Source organism: Hemiscyllium ocellatum, chromosome 9, assembly GCF_020745735.1.
Source record: "Hemiscyllium ocellatum isolate sHemOce1 chromosome 9, sHemOce1.pat.X.cur, whole genome shotgun sequence".
Taxonomy (NCBI): Eukaryota; Metazoa; Chordata; class Chondrichthyes; order Orectolobiformes; family Hemiscylliidae; genus Hemiscyllium; species Hemiscyllium ocellatum.
The window spans coordinates 38,637,149-38,660,495 of NC_083409.1; the positions used below are offsets into that span (position 1 = coordinate 38,637,149).

General features: G+C 43.2%; 1 protein-coding gene across 1 annotated transcript in view; it reads left to right on the forward strand.

Moving 5' to 3' along the window:
- The window catches only part of aldh9a1a.1 (aldehyde dehydrogenase 9 family, member A1a, tandem duplicate 1), a 55,621-nt gene that overhangs the window by 24,736 nt on the left and 7,538 nt on the right, over nt 1–23,347 (forward strand). The window contains exons 3-8 of the mRNA XM_060830159.1: nt 8,375–8,504; nt 13,854–13,988; nt 16,504–16,700; nt 18,179–18,319; nt 21,111–21,299; nt 22,447–22,534. Of these exons, the coding sequence (XP_060686142.1) occupies nt 8,375–8,504; nt 13,854–13,988; nt 16,504–16,700; nt 18,179–18,319; nt 21,111–21,299; nt 22,447–22,534 (880 nt within the window). The remainder of the gene's footprint in view (nt 1–8,374; nt 8,505–13,853; nt 13,989–16,503; nt 16,701–18,178; nt 18,320–21,110; nt 21,300–22,446; nt 22,535–23,347) is intronic.

Sequence of the window (23,347 nt, forward strand, 5' to 3'; positions counted from 1 at the left end):
TTTACCCCTTACCTAACACTACGGGCAATTTTAGCTTGGCCAATTCACCTGACCCGCACATCTTTGGACTGTGGGAGGAAACCGGAGCACCCGGAGGAAACCCACGCAGACACGGGGAGAACGTGCAAACTCCACACAGTCAGTAGCCTGAGTCGGGAATTGAACCCGGGTCTACAGGCGCTGTGAGGCAGCAATGCTAACCACTGTGCCACCGTGCCGCCCATTTTAAAAATTAATTTCTGTGATGGAAACAAAGCCAACCTGGAACCCTTATGGAAGACCATCCAGGTACACTGAGAGAAGCAATAGGTTGATGTAACTCAGTGGCACATTCTCCCAGTGTCTCTGTGGGTTTCCTCTGGGTGCTGCAGTTTCCTCCCACAGTCCCAATCGTTTTTTCCTGTCCAGCAGCAGTGGGTGACAGAGCGGATGTGACGTTGGAGACAAGGAGGATGCCGAGAAGGTAAGGACTTAGTTTCAATTTGGGCAGCAGCTAAACCCGAGATACTACACGTGTAGTATCTCCCTCCCACCCACCATCCTCTAACCAGAAGAAAAAGGACTCTGTAAGGTAAAGTTTTTTGTTCTTTATTTTCTTTCATATATTTAAGTGCATTGTTTGGTTTTAGTTAATCAATATAAAGCTTAGGCTTAAAATGGCAGGGGACCTCAGACCCATGGCACGTTCCTCTTGCCTGATGTGAGAGCTCAGGGAAGCGGCTGACGTCCCTGACTCTTACACTTGCAAGAAGTGTGTCCAGCTGCAGCTGTTGTTTGACCGCATGACCGTTCTGGAGCTGCGGATGGACTCACTGCGGAACATCCGCGATGCTGAGGAGGTTGTGGATAGCACGTTTAGTGAATTGGTCACACCGCAGATTAGGATTGCTGAGGGAGACAGTGAATGGGTGACTGAAAGGCAGAGAAAAAGGTAGGAAGGTAGAGCAGGTGTCCCCTGCGGTCATCTCCCTCCAAAACAGGTATACTGTTTTGGATACTGTTGGGGGAGATGGCTCACCAGGGGAGGGCAGCTGTTGCCAGGATCATGGCATCGTGGTGGGTATTGCTGTTCAGAAAGGCGGGAAAAAGATACGTAGGGCCATAGTCATAGGAGATTCTATTGTAAGGGGAGTAGATAGGCAGTTCTGTGGCCGAAAACGAGACTCCTGGATGGTCTGTTGCCCCCCAGATGCTCGAGTTCAGGGATGTCACCGATCGGCTGCAGAGCATTCTGAAAGGGGAAGGTGAACATAGTTGTCTTGGTGTACATAGGCACCAACAATATAAGTAAAAAATGAGATGAGGTCCTGAAAGCAGAATTCAGGGAGCTAGGAGAGAAGTTAAAGAGGAGGACCTCAAAAGTAGTGGTCTCTGGATTGCTACCAGTGCCACATGCTAGCCAGGGTAGAAATGAAAGAATAGACAGGATTCTTGAGGGATCGTGTAGGAGGGAGGAGTTTAGATTTGTGGGACATTGGGACCGGTTCTGGGGAAGGTGGGACTATTGCAAATTGGACAGTCTACATTTGAACCAGACTGGAACTCATGTCCTTTGGGGAGTTTTTGCCTCTGCTGTTGGGGAGGTTTTAAACGAATATGGCCGGGGGCTGGGAGCCAGAAGATAAGACTACTAGACAGTGAGGCGGAAACTGGAGACTGTAATGATCACAAAGTTACATTACCAAGGGGAAGAGTAGGCAAAGAGCAGATGAACGCAAAAGAACTGGCAGCCTGAAGTGCATATATTTTAATGCAAGGAGTATAGTGGGTAAGGCAGGTGAACTTCGGGCTTAGCTTGGTACCTGGGAGTATGACATTATTGTGATCACAGAGACTTGGTTGAAGGAAAAGCATGATTGGCAACTAAATGTTCCAGGATATAGATGTTTCAGACAAGACAGGGAGCGAAGTAAAGTAGGGGAGGAGTTGCATTGCTGGTCAGGGATGATATCACAGCTGTGCTAAAGGAGGGTATTATGGAGGGCTTGAGCAGTGAGGCATTATGGGTGGAGCTGAGAAATAAGAAGGGGTCTGTATGGGGCAGAATGTGTAAGGAGCGTCCAGGAGAGTTTTCTAGAGCAATCTGTCAATAGCCTGACAAGGGAAGGGGCCATATTGTGCCTGATGTGAGGAATGAGCCAGGTGGTAGAAGTTGCAGTGGGGGATTTCTTTGGAAATAATGACCACAATTCTGTAAGTTTTCGAATACTCTTAGACAAAGATGAGAGTGGTCCTTATGGAAGAGTACTAAACTGGGCTAAGGCCAATTATATCAATATTAGGCAGGAGCTGGGAAATGTGGATTGGACACAGCTATTTGAAGGTAAGTCCACGTTTGATATGTGGAAGGCTTTCAAAGATAGTGCAGGATAGGCATGTCCCTTTGAAAACAAGGGATAGGAAAGGCAAGATGACAGGAGAAGTCATGCAACTAGCCAAGAGGGAAAGGGAAGCGTACAAAAGGTCCAGGCAGCTAAGAACAGAGTGGGCCTTGGAGGAATATGGGGAGAGTTGGACCAGTCTTAAACGAGGAATCAAGTGGGCTAAAAGCGGTCATGAAATAATGTTAGCGAGCAGAATTAAGGAGAATCCCAAGGCCTCTTATTCTTTTATAAGAAGCAAGAGGGTAACCAAAGAAAGGGTTGTTCCACTAAAGGATAAGAAAGGAAGCTTGTGTGTCGAACCTGAGAAAATGGGTGAGATTCTCAATGATTACTTAGTGTTTACATCTAGATTACTTACAGTGTGGAAACAGGCCCTTCAGCCCAACAAGTCCACACCGACCCGCCGAAGCGCAACCCACCCATACCCCTACATTTACCCCTTACCTAACACTACGGGCAATTTAGCATGGCCAATTCACCTGACCCGCACATCTTTGGACTGTGGGAGGAAACCGGAGCACCCGGAGGAAACCCATGCAGACACGGGGAGAACGTGCAAACTCCACACAGTCAGTCGCCTGAGGCGGGAATTGAACCCAGGTCCCTGGCGCTGTGAGGCAGCAGTGCTAACCACTGTGCCACCGTGCCGCCCGAGGAACGGAACAGGAACTGAGGAACAGGAAGTGATGAATGCTGAGATTAGAGAAAAAAGTTTGTTTACTCTGGATCACATTAACAAAAGGAGGGGAGATGTGTTGCGGAGGCTAAAGGATATTAAGGTGGACAAATCCCCAGGACTGGATGGGATCTATCCCAGGTGGCTGAGGGAGGCGAGAGAGAAAACAGCTGGGGCCCTGACAGATGTCTTTGTAGCATCCTTAAACACAGGTGAGGTGCCAGAGGACTGGAGGGTTGCTCACGTTGTGCCCCTGCACAAGGGTAGTAGCGATATTCCAGGTAACTACAGACCAGTGAGCCTGAATTCAGTGGTGGGGAAGTTGCTGGAGAAGATACTGAGGGATAAAATGTATTTATATTTGGAAAGAATGGGCTTATCAGTGATAGGCAACATGGTTTTTTTATGGGGTAGATCGTGCCTTACCAACCTAATAGAAGGAAGGGCTGTAGATATCACATACATGGGTTTTAGTAAGGCATTTGATAAGGTTCCCTAGGGTAAACTAATGTAGAAAGTGAAGTCACATGGTGTGCAGGGTGTTCTAGCTAGGTGGATAAAGAACTGGTTGAGCAACAGGAGACAGACAGAGTAGTAATTGAAGGGAGTTTCTCAAAATGGAGAAAGGTGACTGGTGGTGTTCCACAGGGATCAGTGCTGGGGCCACTGTTGTTTGTAATAGACATAAATGACCTAGAAGAGGGCCATTGTTGGTCTGATCAATAAGTTTGCAGATAACACGAAGATTGGTGGAGTAGCAGAAAACATAAGGGACTGTCAAAGAATGCAGGAGAATATCGATAGACTGGAGAGTTGGGCGGAGAAGTGGCAGATGGAGTTTAATCCAGGCAAATGTGAGGTGCTGCATTTTGGGAAGGCTAATTCTAGAGCGAAATATATAGTAAACTGAAGATCCTTGGGAAAAGTTGATGAGCAGAGAGATCTGGGAGTTCAGTTCCATTGTACCCTGAAGGTGGCTATACAGGTGGATAGAGTGGTCAAGAAGGCATATGGTATGCTTGCCTTCATTGGACAGGGTATTGAGTATAAGAGCTGGCAGGTCATGTTAAAATAGTATAAGACTTTGATTTAGCTGCATTTAGAATACTCTGTCCCGTTCTGGTTGCCACATTACCAAAAGGATGTGGACACTTTGGAGAGGGTGCAGAGAAGGTTTACGAGGATATTGCCTGGTATGGAAGGTGCTAGCTATGAAGAGGGGTTGAGTAGGTTAGGATTGTTTTTATTAAAAAAAACGAGATTGAGGGGGGACCTAATTGAAGTCTACAAAATCATGAAGGGTGGATAGAGATAAGCTTTTTCCCAGTGTGAGGGATTCAATAACGAGAGGTCACGCTTTCGAGGTGAGAGGTGAAACATTTAAGGGGGATATACGTGGAAAGTACTTCACACAGAGGGTGGTAGGTGCCTGGAATGCATTGCCAGCAGAGGTAGTAGAGGCAGGCACGGTAGATTTATTTAAGATGCATCTGGACAGATGCATGAGTAGGTGGAGAGCAGAAGGATACAGACGCTTAGGAATTGGGCGATAGGGTTTTAAAGTGGATTTGGATCAGCTGAAGCTTGGAGGGCCGAAGGGCCTGTTCCTGGGCTGTAAAGTTTCTTTGTTGTTTGTTCCAAAGATGTGCAGGCTAGGTGGATTGACCATGGGAAATGCAGGGTTACGGGGATAGGCTAGGATGTTGGGTCTGCATAGGATGCTTTTTCAAGGGTCGATGTGGACTCAGTGAGCCAAATGGCCTGTTTCCACACTGAAGATTCTATGAACTGCCTCCTACCTGAAACATACGACTGTCTCTTCTCCCTGCGGATGTTTTTTGACCTACTGGATGTTTTCAGCTATTCGGATGCCAGGTGTTATGGACAATATTTATTCCTCAACTCCAATAGTTAAATATCTGACCATTATCTCGTCGCTGTTTACGGAATCTTTCTGTGTACAAATTGATGGCTGAGTTTCCCCACATTGTAGCAATGACTGCGTTTCTAAGTAAGCACTTTCTTAGCTGTGGAGTGCTTTATGCATCATGGGGGCTTTAAAAGGCAGTCTGTAAATGCATGTTTTTCCCTGGTGTCGTCTTACCTGTGGGGATATTTCTGAACTTGTGGGTGAAGGTCTGTTACGGACATTTATCATAATACAATGGCTTAGTGCTTCTGTTATTGGATCTATGATCCAGAAGCATCTCATCATGAGAACTGGAGAATTTAAATTCCAGCAAACTGGATTGAAAAGCTTTGGTCAGTAACGGTGACTATGGAATTATTGTAAAATTCCACCTGGTTCACTAGGGAAGGGAATCTGACATCCTTATCTGATCTGATCTAGAACCGCAGCAATGTAGTGCATTCTTTAGCTGCCCTCTGAAGCGGCCTCATGTTGTAGTCACAGAGACGTACAGTACAGAAGTGGACCCTTTGTTCCAACTTCTCCATGCCAACCAATGAGGTTTTATCAAATTAAAGATATCCTGTATAAGTTGACCTTGTATTTTTGACCAACAGTTCTGGAATTTTCCATATATCCCCTGTAAAAGTTTACCCTAGTTCTTCACAGGAGAAAGTGAGGACTGCAGATGCTGGAGATCAGAGCTGAAAATGTGTTGCTGGAAAAGCGTAGCAGGTCAGGCAGCATCCAAGCAGCAGGAGAATCGACATTTCGGGCATAAGCCCTTCTTCAGGAAAACGGATCAGCATATTTTTTCTTGGTTTGTTTTGAGATCAATTGGACTTCAACTAATGATATGGTATTTTACACCGTAGCATGAATTTCAGCCCCTCAAAAGTATTAATAGTTGACCCCATAAATATAACCTTAAAAAAGTCTAAAAATATTACGTTTTTGACTGAGTATGTACGGTAAGTATCTTTTTGAGTAGTTAACTTGTGAATATATTGAAAACAAGAGAAAGTCAAAATGGAACTTGCTGGCTGCATTCATGGAAAAAAAGGCAAAGTTAATAAAGACTTTTCATCAGAACTAGGAAAAGGAAGAAAGTTAGCAAATGAAAGAGGAGAGGGAGGGGAAATAGACCAAAGTGAAAGTTTGTGCAAGGGAAGAAAGGCAGGAGAAATTAAATGATAAAATACAGCAAACATTGTATTAGTGTGCATCTATGGGACTTAGGAGTGTGCTGGTTAATCAAATATTTCAGTTGATCACGAGATCCACATAATCCATGTGACAATGCATACTAATTTGGGAAATGTAGTGCAGGGGTGTACACATCACTGTTCTACTTTATTTATGGTATCAATCACTTACTTCAATATTGCATTGTTATTTAAATAAAACCTACCAGCAGGGGGCATTCTCACATAGAGATTGCAATATTACAGGAAACTGTGGCATTTAAGATGCATAATTTTTGTCAGTCCGTTGAGTGCGCCGGTTAAAATGAAGTTTGTTGTAAGTTTCATGATGCAATGCCGAAGGGACTGGAAACGGGACAAGGAAACAAAAGATGGGTCTGGAGGAGGTGGGAATGGCGAGAACGTGAACACTTGCCATCGGAAAGCAACAATGAGTGCAAATCCGACACTAGGAAAGAGGAAAGAGATGATTGCGGTCTACTGCTGTTGAACGTAAAGTTGCATCCAGGCGATAGTAGAATGTCGAGTTGAAGAATGAGAGGTGGATTCTCGAACGTGCACTCAGTTCATTTCTGGAGGTAAAGAGCAGAGAGCTCAGTGACAGCAGATCGACGATTCTAAATACCAGGTGCCGAGAAGCTTAAGGGTGATGGAGAAGGCAAAAGGTGATGGTCATACTTATAGTCGGAATAGAGGTATTCTCTAAACAGGTTGACCAATCTACAGTTTGTCTCCCAGTGTAGAAAGAGTAGCACACTGAGCATTGAATACAATAGGAAAAGCATTTAGTAACAAGAATAGGCCATTTGGCCTTTTGAGTCTACTCCACCATTCAGTAAGATTATAGCTTGATCTGGTTTTGGTCTCTGCTTCACTTTTCTGTCTGTCCCCCCACTTAACCCTTAAAATTCTGTCCATTCAAAATTTATGCAACTTTGCCTTGAATGCATTTAAGGGCCTGACCATCATTACCCTCTGGGAAGTGAAATTCCACATGGCAACTATCCCCCACTAAGAGAAAAGCACTTTCCTCCTCTCTGTCCTTTAAGAGTATTTTTAAACCCTAGATTGGCACCCCTCTCGAGAAACTACCTGGGTATCCGGCCCCTCAAGATTTTGGGTTTCAGCATAATCCCCTCATAGTATCGTAGAATGCTTACACCGTGAAAGCAGGCCATTCAGCCCATCTACACTGCCTCTCCAAAGAGCATCACACCCAGACTCACCCCTCCCTTACCCCTGTAACCCTGCGTTTCCCATGGCAAATCTACCTAGCTTACACATCCCGGGACTCTTTGGGGCAATTTAGCATGGCTAATCCTCCTGGTGCGCATCTTTGGACTGTGGGAGGAAACCAGAGCACCTGGAGGAACAGTCTCCCAAGGCTGGAATCGAACCTGGGTCCCTGGTGCTGCGAGGCAGCAGTGCTCACCACTGAGCCACCATGCACCCTCCTCCCCCCACCTCAGGTTCAACCTCTCTTCACAAAGTAAACCCTTCCTCCCAGAAATGGGTAGAGTGAAGCTTTTAAATATGTTAAATTCAAGTTCAAATAAATCCCTGTTTCACCTGGTGGCTTTTGACAGTGAGAAGTGGAGATCCCAGTTGTTCCTTCTCTATGCGCAAGTGCAGAGACATGTGACACCAAAGGGAGGTGGTGCTGGGCTGACTGATGAAGACCAGGATCTCTCAAAAGGGAGCAATATCTTCAGAATGGTGGAAAGGAGATTGGGAAGGGATAGAATTAAAACTGAAGAACTGCAGGTGCTGGAGATCTGAAACCTTCACCTGGACTGGCAGCGTCTGTGGGAAGAAAACCAGAGTTCCCGTTTAGAGTCCGGTGACTCTTCATCAGGGCTGAAAGTATTTGGTGACATTGCATACAGAAATGTTAAGAGAATGATCCAGTGAATACTGAGCCTGCTGTTGTGGAAGGTGTCTGTGAGGGAACCTTGTACTAATTGGGATAGAAATATAGGGCACACTCAAGGGCCCTATTAAACAAGGTGATGGAGAGTTGTTTGAGAATAAAGCAAACTGTGATCACTCTCATGCTTCTGTGGTGGTCAGATGGTTACAGCTAAAAGAGTTGGTGTGGGGTAGTGATGAGTTAACATCAATATATTAAGTGAAAGAAAATTTCTCTTCTCCTGTCAACAGTTGTACAAAGCACCAACCTATCTGTCTTAATCCAACATAGGAACAGAGAGAAGATATTGCAATTGTAGAATCCATTAATACTGGAAAACCCATCACTGAGTCCAGAGTTGATGTGGACACTGCATGGCAGGCTGTGGAATATTACGCTGGCATTGCTGGGACTCTGGCTGGTAAGGACAAACTTTCAAATCTGAATGAACATAATACAGCATTAAACAAAGCCCTGATCAGTGAAAGTCAGGGCAACTTCACATAACGTCTTGTAAGACCAGTCTTGAATTCCAAATTTTTCTTCACTCTGAAATTGACAACTGTCCTTTTTGTTGCCAAGGCCCTAGAATTCCCTTCCTAATCCTTTTTTTCTCATTAAAGATGTTCATTAAAATATAACTGAGTATCAAATTTTGTTCCTTGATCTATCTGAAGCACATTGTAATGTCATATTCTCCAGTTGCAATATCGATACATGTTTTTTGATCCTATTACTGTATTGCTTTTTCTGAAATTTCCCCTTGTGTGCAGCACAGTGTTTAACCACACAGTGGCACCAAACTGTAATCATTACTTTGACATTTAGCAGTCCTTTCAGAGATTTCCCCAGTGAAACTAGGAAGCATTCTGCAAACTTCAATACAATAAGTTGACTTCCTTTGTTGCTGAAACAGCATGTTTGTAATCAACCCACTTCTCCTATTTGTCCAGTTCTTCCACAGAAGGTGGGTAAATTAATGTTTACATAAAGTATTAAGGAAAAGTAAACCAATTGCTCTTTGCTACGTTGCCTGAAATTTACTGCTTCATGTGGCTGACTCTCTGGTGAAAGGAACGGGTTTTCCAGGCCAACAAGTGATCTTTTGGCTGGATAGTCTATACTGGCTGTCCGCGTGAGAGCAAAATTTAATTTCAATACAGTCTTTTTTTCTTCCTAGTCCAGGCTAGTTGGGACGTAACACATCCCAAATGACATGGTTTATGTATCAAGTGAGCTATTTTCTAGAAAAGTAATACCTGTAATCTTTACTATAATCTTTAAGCCAAGTTTTTGATTATTATACTCTCCTCTTCCACCCCCCCCCCCACCCCCAAAAAAACCCAGCTTGCTAGCTAGGATGTTTTGTGACGAGTCTGGGGGCTGTTTTTGTTGAGCAAGGGTATGAGGACTGTGGAATATAGAAACAGGCTACTCAGTTTCTTGAACATGTTCTGCCATTCAATCAAATCATGACAGATCCTAAAAGTAACTCCATATCCCTGCCTTTATAAGGCATAAATATAATGCCATAATATTTTTGACCAGTAAAGTTCTGTCCGTTGCTGTTTTAAAACCAAGTAAGGAGGCTACTCCGTCCAGTGCATGTCTCTTATGTTAAGTCAACTTTATTACATTTGTGCAGGTCTGCCTTAATGCTTTTGCCAGCCTCCTTGATGCTCTGAAACTGCAAAGCTGAGATTGCTCTTAATTAAGAGCATTAGCCTTGCTGAAGAACCCAATCCACATCTAACAACCTGCTTTCAAAACTCTGCCCATGTTTTGACAGCTGTGACAAATTATCCCACATGGACTGAGGTAATCTGCAACATTCGCAAAGCATCAACAACAGTTAAAATAAAACAGTCCTCAGAGCTTTAAGTCGTTTTATCCGAATAAGCGTTTCTGCAGATACTTAACTGGGAAAAGCATGGCTGAAGTTAGTGTTAGTACATTATGCAGTGAATCTGGGGAATTAGTAATGCTGAACAAGAAATAGTGAAGATTTTGAAGCGTGCTTTGTTTGTTTTTAGTACAGGAGACTTGGAAAACTTGCCAAGGATACTTGAAATTAAGAAGTGAAAAGGAGGAAGGACTTAAAACAATCACCATTGTTGGGGAAATAGTGCTGGGAAGGCTATTAGACCTAAAGGCTAACAAGTTCTCAGAACCAGATGGGGTGTATCCTGGAGTGTTTAAAGGCTGCAGAGATAGTAGAAGCATTGATTTGGTTACATATTCCTTGGGGCCATTTCATATCTGTGTGCCAGGTATCTTTGAAACCTATCGATTCATTTTTGATGTGTATTGATCCCAAATAAACTAATGGGTGGAAACCTTCCCTCAGCCCACCTTCAGAGATGAAGGTATTTAATAATTGTTCTATCATCAAGTCTGAACTTTTGCGCACCTAAGAAATAGGAATGCAAATAGCCCACTCAGTCCCTCCACTTTGATCTGCCATTCAATAAGGCGGTAGCCAATCTGATTACTTCACAGAACCATGTAACCCTGAGAACCCTTCATCTCCTTATTTAGAAGTATTTTATCGACAGAGAGTCACAGTCAGAGAGATGTCCAGCATGGAAACTGATCCTTTGATCCAACTCATCCATGCTGACCAGATATCGCAACCTAATCTAGTCCCATTTGTCAGCACTTGGTCCATGTCCCTCTAAACCCTTCCTATTCATATACCCATCCAGTTGCCTTTTAAATGCTGCAATTGTACCAGCTCTTCACTACTTCCTTTGTAAATCTCACTCCCCACACACACACCACCCTCTGTATGAAAAAGGTGCCCTTTAGGTCTCTTTTATATCTTTCCCCTCTCACCCTAAACCTATGACCTCTAGTTCTGGACTTCCCCACCCCAGGGAAAAGACCTTGTCTATTTACCCTATCCATGCCCCTCATAATTTTGTAAACCTCTATAAGGTCACCCCTCAGCCTCCGATGCTCCAGGGAAAACAGCCCCAGCCTGTTCAGCCTCTCCCTGTAGCTCAGATCCTCCAACTCTGGTAGTGTCCTTGTAAATCTTTTCTGAACCCTATTATGTTTCACATCCTTCTGATAGGAAGGAGGCCAGAATTGCAGGCAGTGTACATCTGCCTTAGAAATCTTCAGATCTTGCCTTTTAGTCAATAGACTTCCCAGGACACACTCCCTTCTGTGGGGGGGACATGAAAATGCTGTTCCTCTCCTATCTTAAACGGGTGATCACTTATTTTAAACCAGTGACCCCCTTCGGTTCGAGGTTCTCCCAAAAGGTGGGAATGACCTTTCCATATTCATCCTGTCAAGGCCTTCAGAACCTTGTGCTTCAATTAAGTTGCCTCTCAACTGGCCTATTCCAGGTATCAGTCTAGTAAACCTCTGAACTGCTTCCAATCTGTTTACATCCTTCCTTCGATGAGGATCACCACTCTGTGTGTAGAAATATTTCTTAATTTCACCACCAAAAGATTTGGCTCTACGGCTTTGACTATGTATTATTTTTAAGGGATAGTTTATTAGAAAACAGACAATTAGAAAAGGAGGGGTACTTTCAATAGCTGGAACTAGTTGTGTACCACAGAGATCAGTGCTGGGATTGCATGTTTTTACAAAGAAACAACTTGGGTGACCGAAGTCATTGTATTATCATAAATTTGCAGAAAATGCAGTAATAGGCGGAAGGTGATGAAGACGGATAATCTACAGAGGGATTTCTACAGGTTAGGCGAGTGGAGAAAGTTTGGCAGATGGAATGCAATGTGGGGCAAATGGGAGGTTATGCACTTTAACAGGGAGATTAGAAGAGCTGAATATTATTTTAAATGGGGAGAAGTTGCAGAGATCTGCAGCACAGCAGGGTTTTAGGGTCCTTGTGCATGAGTCACAAAAAGTTAGCAATCGAGTTCAGTGCATGATGGGGAAGGCAAATGGGACGTTGGCCTTCATATCAAATGGGATAGAGTATAAAAGTAGGGAGGTCTTGCAAAAACTTAACAAGGCAGTTGCCAGGCTCCATCTGGAATATTGTGAACAGTTTTGTTCCCCTTTATCCAAGAAAAGATACACGGGCATTGAAAGCAGTCCAGAATCAGGCCATTTAGCTCATCGAGTTCACATCAAGCCTCTGAAGAGCATCCAACCAGACCAACCCCTCTACCCTATCCCTGTAACCCTGCATTTCCCATGGCTAACCTACCTAGCCTGCCCATTCCTGTACACTACAAGCAATTTAGCTTGGCCAGTCACCCTAACCTCCACATCTTTGGACTGTGGGAGGAAACTGGGGCACCCAGAGGAAACCAACAGGGACAATGTACAACTCTACACAGTCGCCTGAAGCTGGAATTGAACCCAGGTCCCTGGTGCTATGAGGCAGCAGTGCTAACCACTGAACCACCGTTTCAGCCCTTTCATTTTGTTTTTGCTAGTTTTTGAGAGATTTTCTTCCAAAAAGGAGGTTGAGTAGGTTGGCTTGTATTTGTTGGAGTTGAGGAGACCTTTAGGAGAATGAGTGGAAACATACCATATTCTCGAAGGGCTTGAAACAGCTGATGCAGAGTGTTGTACTCCCTCTCCACATGTGGGAGAGTTTAGAACTAGAGGGATAAAATAATCATAGTCCCTGAGGAATGTAGTCCCACTGCATCATTAGAGAGAGAGAAGACTAGTAGTAGTTTAACCTGAACATCACCAACTCTCTGCGTTACAAATCGGCCATCCATCCCACTGAGCTAACTGATTTCCATCCCAGTAATCATAAAGCACCTATGAGGCAATAAATCTCTCTCTGACTCATCACACAAAAAGAAACTTGTATTTTCTTGGAGAGTTCATAATGTTGTTACACCGTGTTCCACCATCTGTTTATTCCTTGTTGCACAAATATTGTCAAATCTAAAAATATGTGAAAATGCTGAACACATCTGTATTATCCTGGGAAAGTATTAGAATTCGATTTTGTGTCAAACATGTAGCCTTTTTGTTGGAATAGTAATAATAGAACTATGAACCTTATGTTTGCAAGATTAGCAGCTGTACAAGGTAGGACTTGAGCATATTTTCTCTCTTTGTAATGCAAATGTCAAGATGTTCAGTAAATAAATAAGATGGGAATTAAAATCAAGTAACCCTAAAATGATGTTAAAATACCAGTAAACTACATTGTCAGGACCATCTTACCTAGATGACAATGGATTCAGTGCTTGACTCCATGAATGAAGGTCTGTTTAGTTTGTTGGCAGAACTGTGCACACATTTATTGAACTTTACTGACGTCATTCTTACACTGAGGAAGCTGATCCAGCATCTGATGGACTGACTGGATTGTGCTGCTGGGGAGATCCTGATTTGAATGGCCCTGACACATCATTCCCTCAGTCTCTGCTGTTTGTTTGATTTGATTAGATTAGATTCCCTAATGTGTGTAAACAGGCCCTTCGGCCCCACAAGTCCACACCGACTCTCCGAAGAGTAACCCACCCAGACCCATTTCCCTCTGACTAATGCACCTAACACTGGGCAATTTAGTGTGGCCAATTCACCTGACTGGCACATCTTTGGACTGTGGGAGGAAACTGGAGCACCTGGAGGAAACCCACGCAGACACGGGGAGAATGTGCAAACTCCACACAGACATCTGCTCAAGGCTGGAATTGAACTTGGGTCCCTGGTGCTGTGAGGCAGCAGTGCTAACCACTAAGTGACGTTTTCTCTAGATCAATTGTATGTATCCTGAAACTCGCACTAAATCTCTTTCTTTTGTCTCTGTGCACAGGCCAACACATTCAGCTGTCTGGAGGATCATTTGCTTACACGAGGAGAGAGCCCCTTGGTGTGTGTGTGGGAATTGGGGCTTGGAACTACCCATTCCAGATAGCTTGCTGGAAGTCAGCTCCAGCTCTGGCTTGTGGTGAGAATTGTACAGTGCTTTCATCTTGTGGCAAAAATATATTTTCTTTGTATATGAAGAAATCCTTTTCAATCAGCTTAAGGTCTTTGTATTTTCCTGTTAGCCCAAGCTTGTCACAAGATAGAATGTATAGTGTCTAAAATACACACTACTTTCGAAAGCAATGTTTCCATTCTTCTCATGACACCACAAAAACTGAGACCATTGTTTAAGTTTGCACCATTTATTTCAGAAGCCCATTTGAGTTTTGACTATGCTTTCATTAAATGATTAACCAGCAATCTTTCTAAGTTAATTTTTATATTTGAAAGAGTATTTTTCAGGATTATCTTCACCACGTGTGTACGTCCCAATTTTTAATTACTTTATATAAGATTAAATTACACCAAGTTCTTGATCCCTTCAGAATGTTGGAGAGGAATTTTCCAAAACTTTTGCCATTGGGATTTTTGCCTTTATGAAAGTGGTCTCATTCTGCTGTGTGGTATGGATGTATATGTCAGTGATGTCTAGACATGATGCTGCAGACGCATTGAATCTGGGATTTATTTTTAAAAAATCTTTCCTACCGTGTTTTCCTTTTCTTGTAAATTTATATGATTGCTTACTCCCTGGTAGTTTTCGTCAGCTTAAAATAGCTTTGGTCCTGATTATGGAAAACTAGTCAAGCAGTTAACAGTGTTTAAGTTAAATTCCAGCTGTTTTCAGAAATAACTTATTTTTTGGCTGGCAGATGATCAAGACAACTGTTCGATTGCCACAAGCAGAATGCTTTCAGCCAACCTTCTTTTTTTGTTTGTTTCTGCAAATCTATCCTATTTATGAAGTTCTTCACGTTGGATATAAAGTGGGTTTTGGTGCAAATTCGTTTAAGATTGGGTACGGCACAGTATACAATGTAATATTTGGCGCAAATTCTACAGCCTAGTGTTGTGCCTGCCACTACTATCCCTCTAGGCTTTGCTCTAGGTAGCTTCAAGCACTATACTGCAGATAAACTGCTTCTTTTCAGTTCTGGGAGAAAGTGAGGACTGGAGGTGCTAGACATCAGAGTTAAGAGTGTGGTGCTGGAAAAGCACAGCAGGTGAGACAGCAACAGAGGAGCAGGAGAATTGACGTTTCAGGCATAAGCCTTTCATGAGGTTTCCTGATGAAGGGCTTATGCCCAAAATGTCGATTCTCCTGCTCCTCTGGTGTTGCCTGACCTGCTGTGCTTTTCCAGCATTCCACACTCAACTTTTTTTAGTTCTGCTCAAGCAAAGCACAGTGTGAATTAATTGAATACATGCATGTAAAGAATGATATGTGAATTTTTTAAAAAGTCTGCTGTCATAGAAGAGAGTCATAGAATCCCAATAGTGAGGAAGCAAGCCTTCCGGCCCATCGATTCCATACTGACCCTCCAAAAGAAACATCCATATTATCAAGACACATCCCCTATCCTATCTCAGTAACCCTGCATTTCCTATGGCTAATCCATCGAAGCTGGTCACTACGGGTATTTTAGCATGGCCAATCCACCCAACCTGCACATGTGGGAGGAAACCTGAGCACCCAGAGGAAATCCACGCAGACACGGGGAGAATGTGTAAACTCCACACAGATGGTCGCCCGAGGCTGGAATCGAACCGGGGACCCTGTTACTGTAAGCCAGCTGTGCTAACCACTAGTCACTGTGCTGCCTACTAGTGGATCTTTCACAGTGATGTTTGTGGTACAAAGAAGGAAACATTTTCTTTATGTGGATGCAAATGTGACTAATAAAATTTGAGCAAAACAAAAGTAGGGCCTATAAAAGAAAAAAAACCTCATACATCTTTCAAAATTCAGCCCAAATTTGTTTGCCCAAGCTTGTCACAACATGTATTGTTAGTGTATAAAATATATCCATCATTTTAAAAACATTTTTAAAAGCTCAACTGAGACAATTTTTTAAAGTTTGCACCATTTATTGTATGTTTGATTTTGACCAGCACAAAGTGATTAGCTAACCATCTTTTAAAGCTAACTTTCACATTTTAAAATATTTTTCAGAATATTTCAGCTTCTCTTTTCACCGCAAGTGTATGTCCCAATCTTTTTTTAATGTAAAACTAACTTACGATATGTTATCTTGATAATCTCTGGCCAAGCAGAGTTTAATTGTTATCCGGTCAAGGAGTTAGATGGGTTAAAATGTGTACGTCAGTGTTCACTAACATCTGTAGTGCGACGGTTCGGAATTGTGTGTCTCCAGGACAGGATTTATCTTCTGAGGGAGCTATTGGTATATTTTGTGATATAAATTTAGTTGCATTCCCTTTGCAATAACCAACCTTGTAGGATCACAATGACTGTATCCTCTGGTCCAAGCACGATTAAGCATCCCAGCTGATGCTGACAAGTGAGTATTATTTGCCATGTTTAGCACCATGTGTCTTACTTTTATCTCTGGGCGTTAGGAGCCAAGAAAGTCTTTGTGTTAAGAAGGAAAATTATCTTAAAACATTATGTTTTCTACCGTCTCTCCAAATAGGAAATGCCATGATTTTCAAGCCTTCACCTTTGACCCCTCTGACGGCCGTGATGCTTGCAGAGATCTACACACAGGCTGGGGCCCCAAATGGGTTGTTCAATGTGCTTCAAGGGGCTGCAGAGACTGGAAATCTCTTATGTAAACACAGAGGTGTGGCAAAGGTTTCTTTCACTGGTAGCGTGCCTACTGGAATCAAGGTAACTGCATGGTTGGGGCAACAAGGGAAAATAGTGTGGAAATGTTTTGTTGAACCTACAGAGCTGTCCTTCATTTAACCAAACCTCTCAGGATTGAGCTTTGTCCATTAGGGATGGAGCAGGAGATGTCAGTTGGATACCTCTCTACAACTGCGTACCTAGAGTACCTCGGGAAAATGAAGAAAGTCATTGGCAAACACCTCCAGTTCCATCACACGTTCCGAGCTCAACTCAGTCCTTGTTTGGGAGATTGGTTGCTTGTGATGCAGGTCTGAGTGATCCGTTTCAGAGCAGGGCCAATATAGTCTGGGAAGGAGGGGTCAGGTTAACTTCAGGAATGGGGCTGGACACCACCTCACCATTTATGGAGACCCCTGATTGGGGGGAGGACTGCCCGCCTGAAGCAGCCCTCCTAATGGAGACTGGCATCACTCCCACCTGCGGAGGTGGTGGTTGCAGCATGTACAAACACCCCTCACCTGAGACTTAGGTTCATTGCTGGATCCCATGGCTAAGTGACAATCATTGGGTGGCAGGACACTGGTTCCAGGATGGAGATTCCGTGGGTAGGAGCCAGCAACAAAGGCAGAGAGTGGCTCAAAGTAGGCTGTCATCCTTTTGGAATAAGCTGAAAAAGGTTGCACGATCTGGTTTCCTTCTCCCCATATGGTCTGGTCATTTTCCCTTTTTGAGGGTTTGCACCATGTTTAGCACCATGTGTCTTGCTTTTATTTTTGGGCATTAGGAGCCAAGAGGGAGGAGAGAAAATCTTTGTGTTAAGAAGGAAAATTATCTTAAAATATTATGTTTTGTACCCCCTCTCCAAATAGGAAACGCCATGATTTTCAAGCCTTCACCTTTGACCCCTCTGTTTTTGTCTGAGGGTTTTGACTTTGAGCATTATAGCTGTTGAGTTTGTCTCATCAATCAGCAGTTTGTTGCGTGTTGGTATTGTGAAACGTACCTCAGAGAGACAGTGCGCAGCATTTAATTATAAAATCATGTAGGACATCGTTAGAATAAATAGACAAGGTCTTTTCCTTGGGGTGGGGGAGTCCCCGACTAGAGGACATAGGTTTAAAGTGAGAGGGGAAAGACTTAAAATGACTTAATGGGAAAGCTTTTTCAGGCAGAGGGTGGTGCGTCCATAGAATGAGCTGTCAGAGGGAGTGGTGAACGGGAATATGAATAGGAAGGGTTTAGAGGGATATGGGCCAAGTGCTGGTAAATGGGACTAGATTGGGTTAGGATGTCAAGTTGGTGTGAATGAGTTGGACTGAAGGGTCTGTTTCTGTACTGTACATCTCTGACTCTTAAATGTAGATTCTCTCTGCTTATTAAGTCCAAAAGTAACACCAGTGAAATTGTTCTCTGGGGAATGTATTAATAGGTGTTTTGTCTTGGAATTTTCTGGAGGCTCCAGATCCCAAATGTGCATGGGATTGAATAAATGTTCTTTCTGTGCTCTTCCTCTCCAGATCATGGAAACTGCAGCAAAAAACGTCAAGCATGTTACTCTTGAACTTGGAGGGAAATCTCCACTCGTCATTTTCTCTGATTGCGATTTGGAGAATGCAGTGAGAGGTGCAATGCTGGCGAACTTCCTCAGTCAGGGGGAGGTATGGAAACAAAACCACTGTGATTTGCATATAAGCAACCAGTTATTGTTTTTAAACCACTTCTGTTTCCTACACTGTCGACATGGTGACCAATAAACCCTCAGTTAGTTTCTTAGTTCAGTTCTGCATAAAACAATTTACCGTTTGATTTCAATGTTTCCGGAACATTCTGTCCTTTTGTCAGCAAACAGCTTTGTTTTGATTGACCGAGCACCAAGCGCTACATCAAACATTTTAAGGCCTGGATGTTTGTCTTTGCGTTGGGTAGTTGGAGTTGGGACCACTGTAGAAAATGCCCCATCAAACTCTGTTTTGACATCAGTGATGTGGGTGTGGAATGGATTTGGACCTGCTCCCCCTCCAGAAGCAGATCAGAAGTGGCCGCAGATGTGGCTGAGTACCATGTTTTTCAAAACATCCACCTCAGTCCTTTTGGGCGAGTTTCCATTTATTTATTTGCACTTTCTGCCCTGTGACCCTCATCCTTCCCCACTCAAATTACCAAGTCGTGTTCCTCACCCACTGAAAGTCCCTTCATGGGATGCTGTACAGAGGGTGGGTGTGGACCCAATGAGGCCAAATGGCCTGTTTCCACACTGTAATTCTATAATTTTCAGACCTTCACCACTGGCCTTTTCTCAGCTTCACAATTCTCTGATTAAAGCTAACCACTCACTTCTGTAATACTGCGCAATTCTGTCTCCCTGCTGTAGGAAAGATGTTGTGAAACTTGAAAAAGGTCGGAAAAGATATATAAGGATGGAGCCGGAGTTGGAGGATTTCGTCTTCAGGGAGAGGCTGAATAGGCCGGGGCTGTTTTTTTCCTGGAGGGTCAGAGGTGGAGAGGTGACCTTATAGAGGTTTATAAAATCATGAGGGGCATGGATAGGGTAAATAGCTTTTTCCCAGGGTGGAGGAATCCAGAACTAGAGGGCATAGGTTTAAAGTGAGAGGGAAAGATTTAAAAGGAACCTAAGGGGCAACTTTTTCAAACAGAGGGTGGTGAGTGTATGGAATGAGGTGCTAGAGGAAATGGTGGAGGTTGGTACCACTACAACATTTATAAGGCATCTGGATGGGTTCATGACTTGGAAGAGTTTAGAAGGAAATGGACCATTTGCTGGCAAATAGAACTAGAGTAATTTAGGATATCTGGTTGGCATGGATGGGTTGGACTTCAGGATCTGTTTCCATGTACAGCTCTGTGACTCTGACTCTATACATCTACCCGTACCACCACCCAGTCCATATTCTCTTGATGTAGGTTACTAACCTTGTTATAGTTGACAATATTTTACAGGTTTTGCAAACTTTGATATTGTGTTCTCCACACTACAGTCTAGACCAACAGCATGGATCCAGAAAAAGCAATTATCCTAGTACTGACTCCTGGAAGCCCCATGCTATATATTGTTGTAATCTGTCAAACGTTGATTCCCTGTTTGTTTCCTGTCACTCAGCCAAGGTTTTTATCCCCATTATCACTGCCCTTAATCCAAGAGACTAGTCTGAATTTTTTTTGTGTTCTTGTCTTAACGCATTTTGGAAGTCCATGTCCTTCACATGAACTGCAGTACCCCAAATCAGCCTCCTCGCTCCTCATCAGAAAGCTCGATCAAATTGGGTTAGCAGCCCCATGCTGCCTTTCCTTAATTAATTCACATTGGTCCAAGTGTGTTGAAGTTTGTCCCAGATTTTCTGCTCTGAATGTTTTCCCACCACTGAAGTGAACCTGACTGCCCTATAACAGCTGAAATTTTCCCTGCACCCTCTTTGCAGAAGAATGTAACATCTGAAAGTTCTCAATTGCAAGCTGTACCCTCTCCCAGTGCCTGTATTCGAGTAGGGTTGAAAGATTGCCACCAGTGTCTCTGAAATTTCTTCCCTTGCATTCCTTGGTGTTCTTAAATCCATCTCAACCCATGTGGGGTGCCAACTTTGAGCACAATCACCCTAGCCACAGACTATCAATTTTTACTCCAAACAGTATGCATCAGCAATGGGGAGACAATGGCCTAGTGGTATTATCACTAGAGTATTAATCCAGAAACCTAGCTAATGTTCTGGTGACCCAGGTTCAAAATTCTGCCATGGCAGGTTGTGGAATTTGAATTTGATAAAAGGATCTGGAATTGAGGGTCTAATGGCAACCACGAAACCATTGCCGATTGTCAGGAAAACCCACTTGGCTCACGAATGTTCTTTAGGGAAGGAAATGTCATCCTTACCTGGTTTGGCCTACGTGTGACTCCAGACTTTACAGCAGTATGATTGATTCTTAACTGCCCTCTGGGCAATTAGGGATGGGCAATAAATGCTGACCTAGCCAGTGATGCTGTGACATCCTGTGAGTGAATGAAAGAAAAGCTGAGTCAGCTGTCACAATGACTTTGGCTGCATCTTCCTTGGCAAAGATAGATACTGAACATTCATTTAGTGTTGTTTGCATCCATGCATTACTCCTATTTTGGTTCCTAATTGGTTCTCCTCCTCCTTTATAACCTTCTCATATACATGTAGAAAATCTATTGCTTTAGCTGCCAGTCGCTTCTCTCCTTCTCATTGTTCCTCTTATTTATTTCCTCACTTTCCCTCTGAATTTACAAGTGAGAAACAGGTTGAACTTTGAATGAGCGCAGTTCCTGCTCTGAGGTTACAACTTGTGATTGTTTTGCCTCAGACAAGGATCCTACCATTGAACCAGAGCTGACACATCATGTTCATTGTCTATTCCATGTGATTTGAGGTAAACGTATATGGTAATACACCTTTTTTCATATTTTCATTTCAGGTGTGCAGTAATGGTACCAGGGTGTTTGTACAGAAAGACATAATGTCAAAATTTGTGGAAAAAGTGGTGGCAAAGACAAAAGCAATAAAAGTAGGAGATCCACTACTCGAAGAAACTCAAATGGGAGGGCTCATCAGTCGCCCACACTTGGACCGAGTGTTGTCTTATGTGAAGCAAGCCGAGGAACAGGTTGGTTTTGGTTGGTCTAAATTTGCTATACTAATTATTTTTTCGAAACATTGTTTGTCACGTGAGTTTGTGGTGTGGTCTGAAGCAGTGAAAACTCGTTTGCAGACTGGGTCGCCTTACATGGTTTTAGTTTGACTGCTGCATTGGAGATACATATAGCTCCTCAGCACATTAAATATTAAAATAATAAATCTAAGTGATGGTGTGTCAGATTAATATCGGCAGAAACGCTGGCTTAGTTTCCCTTAAGAAGGTGGTGGTGGTGGTGAGTACCTTCTGGAACTATTGCACTATTTGGTGTCGGTAGACCCACTATGACATTAGGGAATGAGTTCCAGGATTTTGATCCATTGACACTGGCATTTCCAAGTAAAGATGGTGGGTGGCTTGGAGGGGAGCTTGCTTCACCATGTGTTTCTGCTTCCACCCCATCTATTCCACGTGGAAATTACTCTCTCCAGCACCTACACTGTTGCCTGAGAGTTTTGGATTCTCCCCATCGAATGTCAAAACCCTAATCATTTTGTTGTTGTTGGTGCTTAGTTCCTCCATTGCCTCTTTTAGTTATTTTCAGCTTTGAGCTTCAACTCATTTAATGCGTCATAGTCAACATTTTCACTTTCCTATATGTTTTGAGCTGTTCTGACATATCTGTTACCTCCTCTCGAATTTCTGCATGGTGTTTCCCTAAGCCATCTTTAAGATATCCCCTCCATGTTGCATTGCTGTACACATCCTCTGTTCATCAAACACCCTCCCTGTACACACTCCCCCTTTCTGGCAAATGTTCTTTCTCAAATTATGATCCTCCACAACTCGCACTCTGCCTTCTTTCACACTGCCATCTTTAAAGCCTGTAATTTTTAGATTGAGGAAATCAAGGACACAGTCAAAAAGTCACAGAACGTCTCCAGGACAAAAGGAGGTTGTTTGGCCCATTGTGACTGCACTGGTTGTCTGAATGAGCAATTCTGCCCCATTTCTCTTTTTGTAATTCCTTCCAATGTCCGGTGAGCAGTGTATTGCTTTCCACATCTGTGCAAAGACACTCTGTGTGAGCACTGCTGTACAAGTACACATTGTTACTGATGCATTTCAATAGCGTTGGCTGACATGAGGCTGATGTGACTATGTTCCTTGTTTGCAGGGTGCAACTGTGCTTTGTGGTGGAGATCGTTTTGTTCCTAATGATCCGAAATTGAAAGATGGATATTTCATGAAACCGTGTATTCTAGGTATTGTTCTTCAGTGTTACAGATAAGATGTCAAATTTGAGTCAAGCTTGCTAGAAGACAAGTTCTTCTAAAATATTTGATCTCAGTTGGTATAAAGTGATATTTTGACATCCTTAACAATCATCAAAGCACTATAAATACGTAAGATGCAATTCTTCAACCGCTAAAATTAAGTGAAACAATTATTTATCTGAGGATGTATTTAGAATATATAAAGTTGCAATTGATGTTCTCCAATAATCTATACATCTCACTTCAAAAACCCACTTCCATCAGCAGGCTGTTGTCTCTAACTTTGTGGTAAATTTAGTGTTGAACACACCAACTCCTGAAATCTTATTCATAAAATGCTGCACTACCTACCATGTATATCAGGATAAGCCATGACTTTTTTTTTCCATATCACCATCCTGTGGGATGGGGTTTAACATTGACCAGAAACTGAACTGGACTATCCATATTAATACTGTGGCTACAAGAGCAGGTCAGAGGCTAGAATTCCTACAGCAAGTAACCCACCACCAGACTCCCCCAAACCCTGCCCACTATCTACAATGCACAGGTCAGTAGTGTGATGGAGTACTCTGCAACTGTCTGGATGAGTGCAGCTCCAACAACCCTTGCAGCTAACATGCCATTAACCTTCAGTCCCTCACAGCATGCACCATACACAAAATGCACTGGAACAACTCATCCAGGTTCATTCGATTGCACCTTCCAAGCCCATGACCTCTCCCACAAAGGGTTGGACATCCATTGGGACTACAATACATTCTGGTTTACGTCCAAGCCCCGCACCATCCTGACGTGGAA